This window comes from Ictalurus furcatus, chromosome 18, assembly GCF_023375685.1.
Source record: "Ictalurus furcatus strain D&B chromosome 18, Billie_1.0, whole genome shotgun sequence".
Classification (NCBI taxonomy): Eukaryota; Metazoa; Chordata; class Actinopteri; order Siluriformes; family Ictaluridae; genus Ictalurus; species Ictalurus furcatus.
Genome location: NC_071272.1, coordinates 21,223,487 through 21,237,641, shown reverse-complemented (window position 1 = coordinate 21,237,641; position 14,155 = coordinate 21,223,487). Strand labels below are relative to the sequence as shown.

At 39.5% G+C, this 14,155-nt stretch overlaps 1 protein-coding gene across 3 annotated transcripts; it reads left to right on the top strand.

The window, feature by feature from the left end:
• The first annotated feature begins 5,502 nt into the window (after positions 1-5,502).
• On the top strand, positions 5,503-14,072 carry eif4ebp1 (eukaryotic translation initiation factor 4E binding protein 1). Of its 3 annotated transcripts, none has more exons than XM_053649211.1 (4): positions 5,503-5,544; positions 6,039-6,182; positions 11,889-12,071; positions 13,367-14,072. In XM_053649211.1, exons 2-4 carry the CDS (start codon positions 6,047-6,049, stop codon positions 13,396-13,398), a joined length of 351 nt encoding a protein of 116 aa, XP_053505186.1. In that variant the 5' UTR covers positions 5,503-5,544; positions 6,039-6,046; the 3' UTR covers positions 13,399-14,072. The 3 variants fall into 3 exon arrangements, with proteins under 3 accessions (XP_053505186.1, XP_053505187.1, XP_053505185.1); XM_053649212.1 differs by having other exon boundaries at positions 5,544-5,754; XM_053649210.1 differs by lacking the exon at positions 5,503-5,544 and adding an exon at positions 5,551-5,885 and having other exon boundaries at positions 13,367-14,071.
• The last annotated feature ends 83 nt before the right edge of the window (positions 14,073-14,155 follow it).

Below are 14,155 nucleotides of genomic sequence, written 5' to 3'. Positions count from 1 at the left end.
TTTCTGACCATGCGCACACGCTAAAGGCTTGCTTATATTTTTCCATCACAGTATTTTTGACCTGTTTTACGAGGACGTGTTCAGCCATTGGTTTTGATTATGTGCAGTGGGGAACTAAAACAAAATAGCAGAATGATCAAAGTATCAATTTCACTTTGAATGGGATTTGGAAAAGCAGACTAATAGGTGTGAACGTGTCCACAAAGGGTTTTTATGTAGGAATTGTTCCCTATTGGAAAGGGGGTGCAAAGTAGAACGTATTTAGGAGGTTATGCTGCATTCGACTTACCCCAGAAACAGTAAGTGGGAACTGAGTCTATGCTACAGAGTGGGAGAAAACCCACAGATATGTCCATGTTTATCTTTGGTTAGCAACATGCGAGCCAGATAACTGTGATGAGCATGTGATGTATATTTACCTCTTCAACACAGTGAACTGTATAGTCAGTGTTATAGTTTTAAGAAGTGAATATGTTTGTCTGTTGATTTATCTACAGCAAAAACTTGTATAGACAGCGTAACTTGTTTAAAGGTAAGAAGTACTACTTTGTTTACTGTTGATGCTGTTGTGTGAACCCATGTTGTTCTGACATCACTGGCTGGTCTTGGGGTTGAGGAGACCATCCCAAGTATACAAATAGGAATACTTGTTGAATTGAAAGGGGCATTTTATTTGTTTTTTTTTCCTAGTCAAGAGATCTTGGACAAGTAGAATAACTTTTTCCTTAGCCCACTTTATCTTTGTGCCTTCAAGACCCTGCCAAATTAGCAAAATTGTAATGATTGAGCTGAAATAACATTCCCGTTTAAATGTGTTATTAAAGACTTACTTTCCCTGCTGTTTTTGCATAATCAATTTAATATATTTAGATAATAAATCTTAAAAATCTGTTTGAAGCAATTATATAAAGATTAAGGTGAGCATTTACGACAACGAACAAACGATTTTGGGTTGTAATAGACTTCCATTACTTGTTAGCTACATTAGACTCGGACATGTTGGACACCGAACATGTCTTATCTGATAGACTGCGTTTGGATCAAAGGGGAAACAATGTGTAAATTTGCTGTTTTGTCAAACTGTTCCAGTGAGTAAATATTTACGTTGTTTATTTTCAGGGAATTAAAATTGTACCTGAGCATCAGTTACTGACGGGGTTCAGTGGGGATCATTCTGATAGTACGACTGTCTATAGATGTTTGGGGACGTTGGGGTGTGAGGTGATGTGCAGCAACTATGTTATGATAAAATGAGATCCATAACATCCAGATTTGTTATTAGCGGACAGGCCACTGAAGTGCGAAGAATGTGTTGGGGTGTTGGGGGGGGGGGGAGTGTTACTGAGGACATTGTGTCCTTTTTAAAAAAGGGCACCCACTAAATAAATACGCAAGGACGTTACCATTACAGTGTATTATGACCAGTTTATGTAAAATGTTACTGTTCAAACCCTAGAGTTTACCTGTACTCCTTTAGAGTGGATAAATGACAATATTAACGCAATATCATATTACTCTGTACTAAGGAATGCAACTGCGCACATGCACAGAAAATATGTTTTTAAATAAAGAATATATGTACAAATATATGACAAGAAATCTAATTATCTACATTGATTAGAATGCTATGCACCCTTATTAGAATTGTTATGGATGTATTTTAAGCGTATTAGCGAAAACAAGAACATGCCCATACATGAACATGGGGAATGTAGAGGCTTTGTAGCTTTGAACTTGTTTTCTTTTCTTTTTTTTATTGTTATGGAGAGGAAAAAACAAAATAAAATCTGAATATGTATACAAGCCTTTTAATCAGATTCATTCTGACATAAGGATATGTATAGTTCATTTATCCTGCACACCAGCTCAGACCATTTACAGAAATTAATAAAGAAACATGTGACATACTGGATGTGGTCTGGTGTCGTGTAAGTGTCTTGTCAGTGTTATTACACTTTGGATTTTTAAAATGATTATTTTTTTTTATTTTAAAATAATTTTCAACTTTCATTCGAGTTTCTGTTTAATTATACTTTTTGGATGACTTCTCTTAGTTTATATCGATCGCTCATTCGCTGTCAGGAACTGTTTTATCCTGATCAGGGTCAATTCTTGTTTCAAAATGATATTTATTTATTTAAATCATTATTTTTTATTTTATTATATATATATATTTTTTTACAGTACTGTGAAAACGTATTCTGATTTCTTCTGGTTTTTTTTGTGTATGTCTCATACTAAACAGTTTTAGTAACCTGAGTAAACACACAATACAGTTTTTATTATTGTTATTTTTTTATTGAAAGTTATCCAAAACTTATCACCCGTGTGAAAAACTAATTGCCCCCTTAAACTTGTTGTGCCACCTTTATCAGCAATAACTGCAACCAAACGCTTCCGATAACTAGAGATCGGTCTTTCACTTACTTCTAGGACTAGACAGATTACTCAGATCTGACTGACTTTAAGAACAATATAGACCAGAGGTATTCACACTGTGGGGTAGTTGGATGAGGGTGAAGGGTGAGATATACCAAAAAAGAAATATTTAAATGATTGTGTCAGACTGGGCAGACCGGTGAACCTTTACCGATTTTGTGTAGGAGCTCCACATTTGAACATCAGAGTACGCTGGGATATTATCACACGATAATTTCCCAAAAACAGAAGTCTATTTTTTTAAATAGTAAAAAACGCAGATGAGTGAATCTTGAATGACTGACAGTCCCGCCCGCTTCCCCATCTCACTTCAGTAATGTTTCAGTCAGTGCTCTTATCTTCACTAATTTCCCCACTTAAAAGAAAAGCTGATTTTCTCCTTGCTTTCTCCATCCATCCATCCATCTTCTATACCGCTTATCCTTCCTTCAGGGTCACGGGGAAGCCTGGAGCCTATCCCAGGGAGCATCGGGCACAAGGCAAGCACCCATTCATACACTACGGACACTTTGGACATGCCAATCAGCCTACCATGCATGTCTTTGGACTGGGGGAGGAAACCGGAGTACCCGGAGGAAACCCCTGCAGCACGGGGAGAACATGCAAACTCCACACACAAGGCCACGGTGGGAATTGAACCACCGACCCTGGAGGTGTGAGGCGAACGTGCTAAGAACTAAGCCACCGTGCGCCCTTCTTGCTTTCTGTCAAGGTAAATGTAGAATGTTTTGAGTTTGTTAATGTGAAATAAAATATATCGGTGTATGTTTGACAATGTATGAGTAAGTCATGGCAGAGCCATCCCAGAGCACTCCCAAGAGCACTCCCAAGTTCCCAATTGCCACAACATCGATTTGATCCATGCAAGAGGGTGAATGAGAGGCGAAACAGCTGTTGTTTCTCTTGCCTATTGGTTTGTGTTGCTGGTTCACCTCTCAAATTATGTATTATTATACTTTCAAATACAATTGTGACAGCCCAAGCAAAACATTATTATAAACAAATGTTTATTAATGCTTTTAGGTTCCTACATTTATCACTGGTGGAGGAGCTGAGGTAAAAGTAACAAGACTAATCTTTTGCCAAAGATATGGCTTACTGTTTATGCCTGAAAAGTAGACAGAACATGGTGCTTATTTACTTTCACTTACTTCTAGGATTTATTCCTATGCTTTGGATCATTGCCTTGCTGCATAATCCAGTTACGCTTAAGTTTCAACTTACGGACTGAAGACCAGACATTCTCCTTTAGGATATTCTGGATGAGAGTAGAATTCATTCATCCATGCATCCATCCATTTTCTGTACCGCTTATCCTTACTGGGTCGTGGAGAACCTGGAGCCTATCCCAGGAGGCATGGGGCACAAGGCGGGGGACACCCTGGATGGGGTGCAAATCTGAGAAGAATTCATGTTTCCCTCAATTATTGCAGGTTGCCCAGGCCCTGAAGCAGCAAAGCATCCCCACACCATCACACTTCCACCACCATGCTTGACCATAGGTATGATGTTCTTTTTGTGGAATTCTGTGTTTGGTTTACGCCAGATGTAACGGGACCCCTGTCTTCCAAACAGTTCCACTTTCAACTCATCAGTCCATAGGACATTCTCCCAAAAGATTTGAAGGTCATCAAGGTGTGTTTTGGTAATATTCAGATGAGCCTTAATGTTCTTCTGGGTTAGCAGTGGTTTTTGTTTCGCCACTCTTTTGTGACTTCCAGGATGAACCATTGCTGTGCTCTTGGAGGAATTTTGGAAGGTCGACCACTTCTGGGACGGTTCACTACTGTGCCGAGTTTTTCCATTTGGAGATAATGGAAATGTAGTAGTCCTTTGGAGTCCCAGAGTCTTTGAAATAGCTTTGCAACCCTTCCCAGACTGATGTATTTCAATCACCTTCTTCCTCATCATTTCTGGAGTTTCTTACAACTTTGTCATAGTTGGTAAGAACTGCATAAGAACAGCTGTTGAAAAAGTTCTATTAAAGTGTTGAATTGAATGAACAGGGTTTGCAGTAATCAGGCCTGGTTTCATCTAGTCCAGCTGAACCCCATTATGAATGCAGTTTCATAGATTTGAGGAATTAGTAACTATGGGGGCAAATACATTTTCACACAAGCCCAGTTGGTATTGGATTTGTTTTATCTTAAATTTTGTTTTCATTTCTGAAACAATTTAGTATGAGATATACACAAAAACACTTTTTTTTTTTTTTTAAATAGGAGATACCTTGATAGTTTGTTTTTTTCATCAGCGGTTTGCTCCTGTACCCCGACCTAAACATTACCTCACTGAGCTCCAAAATTTATCATTCTTCCATATAATATATAATTCTTCCATATTTCTGTTCAAACTGAAAAAAATATGCTGTCAGAGAGTATTTACAAAAATAGCCAGCAGACTGTCCACAGAGGAGCAAAAATAATAATTTAATTTAAAAAAAAAAACATAAAAAAAAAATTGTAAATCTTCTATGTTCATTGCACATGTCACGATTGTTCTCCACTATTATTGATAGAAACTCTGGGAAAAAATAATACAGCCATTATAATGAAATGATTTGGGAAAAATCACTGCTTTGAAATATACAGTAGCTAGCTTGCTTACTCTGTTATGTTAGATACAAGATAGAAAGCTTGACAGAAAGGTCCACAAGGTGTTTGGTTCAGGAGTCGAGTAAACGTCTACAATGTTCCGTAGTGTACGTAAATTAAAGTAAATGAAAATAAATAAATAACAATAATAAATAATGAATAACTAAATAATTTACTAGTGCAAACAAAATCATCGCTTTACAGAAGGGGCAAAAAGAGAAGGACTGCAGAACACTCAAGTTACTTCGTGTATTCGCTAATGTAATGACTTTTGAAGAAAAGGCGGAGGGACAAAGAAGGTATTTCAGATTCATTCACAACATGAGCACAGGATGGAGGGGTTTTCAAGAATCTACACTTGTGGATTAAAAAAAACGTAGCGCTTTATAAGGATGTTGTTAAATAACCTACATTTCCCATCATGCTCTGGCATTCCCCTGACGCATAATTCGGGCGCCACGATGACGTCACGGTCGCTGTTTTAAATAGCCCTTTCCTGTGTTGTTATGTGGTATGTGTGTGAATGTGAGTGAGTGAGTGAGTGAGTGAGTGAGTGAATGAATGAATGAATGAATGAATGAATGAGAGAGAGAGAGAGAGAGAGAGAGAGAGAAAGAAAGAAAGAAAGAAAGAAAGAGAGAGAGAGAAAGAGAGAGAGAACGTGGTTGTCAGCATAGTTAGCTAGCTTGTAAGTGTGGGCGCGTGGATAGTTCGCTAGCTTGTAAGTGTGAGCGCGTGGATGGTTAGCTAGCTTGTAAGTGTGAGCGCGTGGATGAGATGATATAAATCTCTGTATTTTATATGTAATCGTATTTGGTTGAAACAAACAAACAAACAAAAAAGACGGAGAAGGTAAACAGATTTGAAAGTGGGTTGTTAATAAGCTCACAGGTTCCAGGCGAGTTAGTAAAACGTTTGACAGGCAGTTTTGGGAATTGTGGTGTTGGTGCTGTGCTTGTGGTTTAGGGTTAAAGGCACAGCGGTGAAAGTGTTGCATTTAAACAGGCTTCAGGATGTCCTTAAGCAGCCAGACGACCAGCAGCCGCGCCATCCCGGCCACCAGACGGGTGATTCTCAGCGACGCAGCCCATCTACCCCATGATTATTCCAGCACACCTGGAGGAACTCTGTTTAGCACCACTCCCGGAGGTACAGCTTCAATATTCTCGCCTCTGATTAGTCTGAAAGTGTTTATTTTTCTGTAGTAGCAGCAGCACCTCACCTCAGGTGTATATTAATGCACTCGTTCTCGTTTCTGTAGTAACGTCTCAATCACAGGGGTCTGTACCATCGACACTTCACTATAAATAAATTAAAAAACGTGTTTCATCGTTGATTTGGTGAAGTGTCCTGTAAGGAGACGTTTATTCAACGTTTATGGATGAAGTCCCCAGTATCAGCGCTTTGTATCAGTCAGAAGTAAAGAAGTTGTTGTTTGAAACCTGAAAGTCTTCACTACAGACAGGTTTACATGGTGTGGTTTCTCGGTGTCACAACAGGCTGTGTTTGTACAATTAACTTTTGAGAGAGAAAGAGAAAGAAGTTACTGAGGGACTGTTATAACAACATACACTGTAACAGGAAGTTTCACAGAAGCTCCCAAACGTTAAATAAAACTATAGATGGATAAAAGGTATGACTTGGCGTAAAACACATTCTAGGAAAACAAACAACTTCATGTGGTAATTTGGTGGTTGATTATTTTCCTAGAACAGCACAAGATGGAGTGTTGCATTCTGTATTAATCTAATGCAACAAGTGACTGTCACATGTTCAGCCCCATACATTGTTTGTGTTTATGGTGCGTTAGTTCCTCTCTCTCTCTCTCTCTCTCTCTCTCTCTTTCTCCCTCCCTCCTCCGTGCATCATTCCTGCTTTTTCTTTCTTATTATTTTTTTTATTCAATTTTGTACATCATTGTCCTTTACAGCTGCTGCATGTTTTGCATGTTCTCCTCCTGTCTGTCCTTTTACGTTTGTTCCTGTGTCCAATTTCTCACACACGCTCAGTGATTACAGCACACTGGAACGCAACTGCTGTCATCAAAGCCTGGTGGTAGGAGCAGCTTTTCTCACCCTGCGTGCAATCTTCAGAGCCGAGAATAGCCCAACCGTTCACGTGCAGGCTTTTCAACAGAGCGAATAGCTTCGAGAGCAACACCAGTGAAAGGTCTAAAACGTTATGATCTTTGTGTTCTTTAAGGAATAAGTTACACTTCAGTGGATAAGGTTTAAATGTTTGCGATCCCGGCACTGCCGAGCTAACGGCGAAAGCAGGCCATTATCCGTCAGGTTTGAAGTTTTGTGACTGCACTAGCTATAACGGTGTATGTTATGTAGCTGTCCAATATTACGCTGAAGGATTGTTGCAGAGCATAGTCAACAAGTCTTGAGCTATAATGTGGAAATAAAATAATTTAGTGATTATTATTATTATTATTATACAGTTAATACTTCATGGAGGTACTTAAAAGTTATCGACATATCTAGCGTGTTCAATACTGTAGCTTGGATGAGGTCTTTGAGGGTCAAGTGTAAGGATGATGTCACAGGGTCTTGCATGATTTGCATGAAGGACTACCTCAGTTACCATGGTTACTGCATTGCCCCACCTCCAAATTTGAAGGCTGGAATGTTCTTGGCTGATTAATTACTTTTACTAATAATAATCATTTTTTGTATGTGCCCCTCACCATTTTAAGAGACCAAAAGTAATTTAAGAGAACAACTGTGGTGGACGACAGAAGAATTATTTTTCCTGGTGAAGAAAAACTTCAACAGTTGGCCAGATCAAGAACACACTCCAGGAAGCAGGCCTGAACGTCATTAGAGTAAATATAGAGGGTTTTAACACAAGATATGAACAATTGGCAAGCCTCAAGAACAGAAAGACCAGATTAGATCTTTGCCAAATAATGTGTAACAACCTGTACTGTTCTGGAACAACACCCCTTGAGACAGAACAAGGACAACTTCTGGGGAATGGCATGAAAAAAATTTGGAGAAAGGAACCCTAATTCTAACTTCTCATGATCCGAGGACCTTATCCTAGGACATGGGCATATATGACTGCTAATGGAACTGCTTCCCTTATATTTATTGATGTTCGACTCCTGACAAAATTCTGTAGTGTACAGGGTTATATCATGTGCTAAGTTGCAGCCGAATGCTTCAAAACTAGTCGGATGGCGCTTCACAGTGCAGATGGACAGTGACCCGAAGCAATCTTTGAAAGCAACCCAAGACTTTATTATTTTTTTTTTTTTAAGGCAAAGAAGTTAAAAGTTCTGCAGTGGCCAAGTTAATCACCTGACCAAAGATCCAGCAGGAACCGAAGACTGTGCTACTGTAAAGACGTAGCAGAGCATCACCACGGAAGAAACCCAGAGACTGATTGGTGTCTGTGGTCATTGACTACAAAGGATTTGCAACCAAGTATTAAAAATAACAATTTAATTCATGCTTGTTGGTTTGTCCAGTTACTTTTGGCCCATTAAAAGGGCGAAGCCCACAGAATAGTGGTGTAATTCCTCCACTGTTCACCTGATTCGGATGAAAATACCCTCAAATTAAACCTGCAAGTCTGCAGTTTAAGCTCATCTTCATCATTTGAATTCATATTTATTGTTTATGATCAACTCCGATATGCTTTCGTAGACGGCTAAAATAATAACCTTTTGCAGTGTACAAATATTCATGGACCTGACTGTGCAAACATACACCAGGCATTTTTACTAGTAATTCGAATAAAGTAATAGGCTAGTCATATTTTCCATAGTTAAAGCAAAACCTGTTTCTGGTCATTGCGTTTTATTTGTGCTGCAAAGAAGGTGTGGTGTAATACATTTCAGCCGACACCCACACGCAAAATATAAATATCCAGTTTCAGTGCAAAGTCTACCTTTCCAGTGGCAGTGGTTTTTTGTAGGCTACACTGTTAACAGTGCAAGTAAACAAAATGTGCAAAATAATAAATCTGTGCATCATTATTTTATCGTTTAACGGCGTACCAATTGTTACGCACATTTTAATCGCCGATTCTGAAACCGAGGTGCTCCGTATATCTTGATGTTGGATTGAAAATCTAGGAAAATCCCACCATGTTGAACTCCCAGCCTCAGTAGTGTCCGAAAACAAGTCTGGATCGACCTGTTTGAGCTTGCGTGCACCGCTGATCTGACTCTTAAGCTGAGTGGGATTTCATACAGTGCCGGTCACGACAGAATTCACTCTGCACAGTGCAGGGGATTTATTTCTAAATTTTATGCGTCATATATTAAGGATCATGAAAATAATTGGAAGAGCGTATTTCAGTTTTTTCCTCCCACCCACCATGTTCTTGTGCGGTTGTCTGAAGATTTGGCGTCATCTCGTCTCGAAGGAAATATGGGATGAAACGAGTGCACAAAATAAATGCACCTACTTTTGTAAAGCGGTGTCATACATGCATGAGCTGCTCATCTGTTTATAGGCTTCACATTCTCCTGTGGTGTGCTGTGTCACTATAAGCGGTGATAAATTTGGACAGTGCTTTGGTGGACTTCACTGTGGTGATGCAACGGTGGAATAACAACCTGCGTGGTGTAAACAAACTGTTTTGTGTTGCTTTACTCTCATGCCTTCATTTCACACTCCCTCGACTTGCTTTCCGCACAGATGTCAACGCAAGGATTCGATTCTTGCACATCTGTGCTGGGTATTTTATTTGAGCAGCTGTAAATGCGGGAGGTTTGGCCTTGTAAGTCAGATTGTTTTTGATTTACTGGTACATTAGGACCTGAGGACGTGTGTGAGAGATGGAGGTGGGAAGCCTGACACTGAACTCAGCTGCCTGATAGCCACACGACTGATACCATGTTCTTACAGGCCATTCTATGCCTGATGACCTTGCTCGGGTCCGTCAAAATTATCTACGTTTTCTGTTTATTCATGTAGCGGCTGCTTTTATCCAGAGCCTTTAAAAGAGCCAACAGTGATCACTAAGTTCTGTGGGGATTTTTCACCATCTTAGCTGAGTCATTTCACCCTCTTCCCAACCACTTTTGTATTTGGAAGATTTGAGCAGTCAATTTAGATTTGTCATATTATTAGTTTATATAGTAAACATGGCTAGTATTCAGATGCTGGCGGAGAGACTGTATAAGAAAATGTAAAAGCCAGAACGTGCTGTACCTAGCCGACTCTCTTCAGGAGAAGGCACGCTCAAGAAGTCACTAGAATTAACCAGACAATGCCATAAACTAATTTACATCGTCACCATTTGCATAAAAAAAAAGAAGAGTTTTTATCAGAATAAAAAATAATAGGTTGTAACTTTTTTGGTCACCTCACCACAAACTATTTCCTTAAGTAGTATGGTATTCAGCGGTTAGGAAGTTTAGGAGTAACTTGCTTTTATTGCTGTAAATATTGCCAAGAGGAACAAAGAATTGCACACATGGACAGACAATGTGTCGCAATACTCTTCTTCACTAAAAAGTTCAAAATACCAGCGACGAAGTCTCCATGTTGGCAACACCGTATCTGACAAGACGCTGTAAGAATCTGTAAAAGCTGAACATGGTGTGTGTGTGTGTGTGTGTGTGTGTGTGTGTGTGTGTGTGTGTGTGTGTGTGTGTGTGTGTGTACCGTGGTTTAACACACCTTCTGGACATGTTGGGACATGCAGAGCTGTTGTCTGAGTGTCATGTGACAGTATCTCACCTGAAGGCGGTGTCACAGTCAGGACCTGGAGGACAGCAGCCTTAACACAGTTTTGGTCTTGATCTAAAAAAAAAAAAGTTGTTATAATGAGGCGAAGTGTTTTAGATGAGGTAATGTGCGCTTTCGCACCTAAATCTGCATCAGGAACATTACCGGGGGCAAAAAATGTACATGTCATACTTGTAAACAAACCATTACCGAGTTTGCATGGAATTGACCAAATCACAGAGGCTATGCTAAATAAAGGATTAGCTAGTTATATAAATATCTGGTTTAAAACGTTATTTTCTCTTAATTCAGCAGTCCAATCTTCAGAACACAGGCATTTCAGTAGCACTCCAGCTCTGTTCTTTGGCTTAGTTTGGACTTCATGGTTCAGTTCTACACAAAGTTGCTGCAACCCAAACACACAGCATGTTTGGTCACTTCCTGGAGCAGGTTCAATTCAGAATTGAATGGCTTTCTCGCTAGAGCGGCCCGAGACCACCTCACTCAGACACACTCGGACCCGAGCGTGATTGCTGTGTTCTCACCTGCCTAAAGATCTGCTCTGAGGTGAGAACACACCAGGGTTCCGTTCAAACCGACTAAACACTGCAAATGCTGCGCCCTTTTGTTGTGTTTACCTTCCTCCATCTCCATGTTTCTGACCAGTGAATGAGAAGTGTTTTATGAGCACGTTTTCAGGCCTGCGTGCCCTTCACACAACATTTTGCTTTTATTTTCGTTTATTTCCATACAGTGGTAAACCTTGCCAAACCAAAAAGCACCAAATGGGTATAAGTGAACTGAGAAATGTTTGACTATTTATTTTATTGGGGGGGAAAATGTAACTCTATTTGCTCACTCATAGCGCACATATATTTGATACAGTTGGTACCTAATATCTGCTGTAAGACAGATCTCAGCTTGCAGTAACTTACAGGCTCTCGGTAACGACTTCACTAAACAGCTGTACTCATTTTTATTGTATAGAGTCCCATTCCAATATGAGAGTGGAAAATGAAGTACTTAAACACAAGGATTTAGGGATTTGTATGGAATACTTTTTTAATTTTTTGTCTTTATTTAATTGACCGTAGTGGGGAAAACTGTAATAAAAGGTATTCACTAACCACAGGACTGATTTTAGCTCTTTTGTTTGGCCCTGCAGGAACCAGAATCATCTATGACCGGAAGTTCCTGCTGGACTGTCGCAGCTCCCCGTTGGCCCACACGCCTCCCAGCTGCCTGCCTGACATCCCCGGAGTGACCAGCCCTCCCAAAAACAACAAAACCCACCCTCGAGAGCGCGTCAGCTGCAGCAGCAGCATCCCTCCTGTGGACAAGGCCACGGGTATGTCTCGTCCTCTCAGCTTGCACTTTATATAGGACTATTACGTTAGTTACAGTACAGTTTTAGGGTACTTTTGATTGAAAATTAAAGTTTGTCAGTCAGAGATTTAGATATTCATCAGATGTTCTGAGTTTCTGGTAAACTCCGACTTTCAGGGGTCCTGTAAACTACCACATACAGTATATACCACATATTGGTCTGAATTCTTCTCTCAGAACTTCCGTCCTGCAAAATATTTATCATACAAATATATATATTTTTTTTAAAAATGAGGACTGCTCTTGAGCTCTGTAGTACTCTGTTTTGAAATACAAATGAAAAATGTACTTGTTTAATTTGGACTTATCGTTTGCCCTAGGTCCTCTTTCTTATCACCACTTTGTAATTTGTAGTACTTCTCTTTGAGTTTTGTAGTTGTTGCTAAAGTGCTTTTACCAAAAATTCTTTCATTTAAAGAAAAGAGAAAAAAAAAGAAAAAAAAAAGAAATCCTTTATATATAGTGATAATTTGGACTCAAAATATGACAACGAAAATAATTATGATGAAGTGGAGTTACTGTTTTCCTATAACAGCAATGCCCTGAAGTGTTTTATTCCTCATATACTACAGCAATCTGACAACATATCACGTTGTGTAATATTCACAGGAGTGGGGGAAAAAACCCCACTTCCTGTTATCACTTATGTCATACGTTCCCTCACCAGCTTCTCGTTTCCCTCTCTTGTTAATAAGATCATACACGTATGTTATGTAAGACAAAATAAAAATAAACAGCCTCTCGTGTTGTAAAGAAGAACGCGTAAACACCTCTGTCCCGAAGACTTCCCCGTGTTGTAAAACTTCAATACAGCTTCACGTCTGGCTGTTACAAAGCACCGACACCGCAGACTCTTTCCGTAAATGCTAAATAAATGTCTCCTTGCAGAAAACTTCACCATATCAACCATTACGCAACTGTGGGTAACCGAGAGTGAGCTATTACCATAGAAGTGAAAATGTATTAGAAAGCATGAATCGATATAAATCTGTGATTTGCAGCTGCGCTACTGAGGACTCAACAGAAATAAATATTGCATTTATGCTGATGCCTGTAGCCCTTCTGCTGTAATTGTTCTGGGAGTGGAAATTGCTCATAAAAATTGTCAATACAGTGGTGTTGACAGGAGAACCGAACGCGCATCAGCTCTTCGTTGATGGAAAATGATGCAGGATTACAGTTACCGTTAATATCGGCTCTGCTAACGCTAACGTAATGCATAATATAATGTCGATTTATTGTGTCTGTTCTGTCCAGGTGAAGACGCCCAGTTTGAAATGGACATCTAGTAACGTCAAACATCAACATGACGGTGATGGCGGTCCTATAAGGATGAACGAAACCGATTTCTCCCATCATCTACCTTCTTTCATTATCTGCTGTTGTTTTCCCTCCCCATTATTTCTGTATCAATGCTGTCATTCCAGACACGCACAAGACATCTACCATCGAGTCTCAACACCGGCGCACACCGCTGTGCTTAAATGCGCTTAGGTTACTCCTTGAGCATGCCAGTGCTCCTGCGGAAGCCTCTGCTCAAGATGTGTGAAATCCAAACACTTTTTGTTGCCGCGTGTGTAGTTTGCTAACATGACCACTGGGAGGAGAAGTGGTTCTTTCTGTATTTTTTTTTTTATTTTTTATTTTTTTTAAAACCTCATGCTGGAGAGTGTTACAGTGTAGAGTCAAATAACATTTCCCCACACTTCATTTCCCATATGACGGTGTTATCTTTTTATAAGGAAAATTTATCAAGAATTTGTTTCTTTTTCACTTAACGTGTCAATCAACAAAATGTAACACCCCCCCCCCCCCCCCCCTTATGGTTTTGGTTATACTGTGTATATCTTGTCAATTTTTACAATATCTAAGGAATAAATCCTTCCCTAAGATTCATCCAAACATGGAAAAAATGCAGTGAGAATCCGTTCATCTTTTGACTTTAGTGGTTTCTGATGATGTGATAATGACTCAATAGAAGCAACATTTGAATAAGAATCAAGATTTACTAAATATTCATAACAATATATTTCGTTACACTTGCCA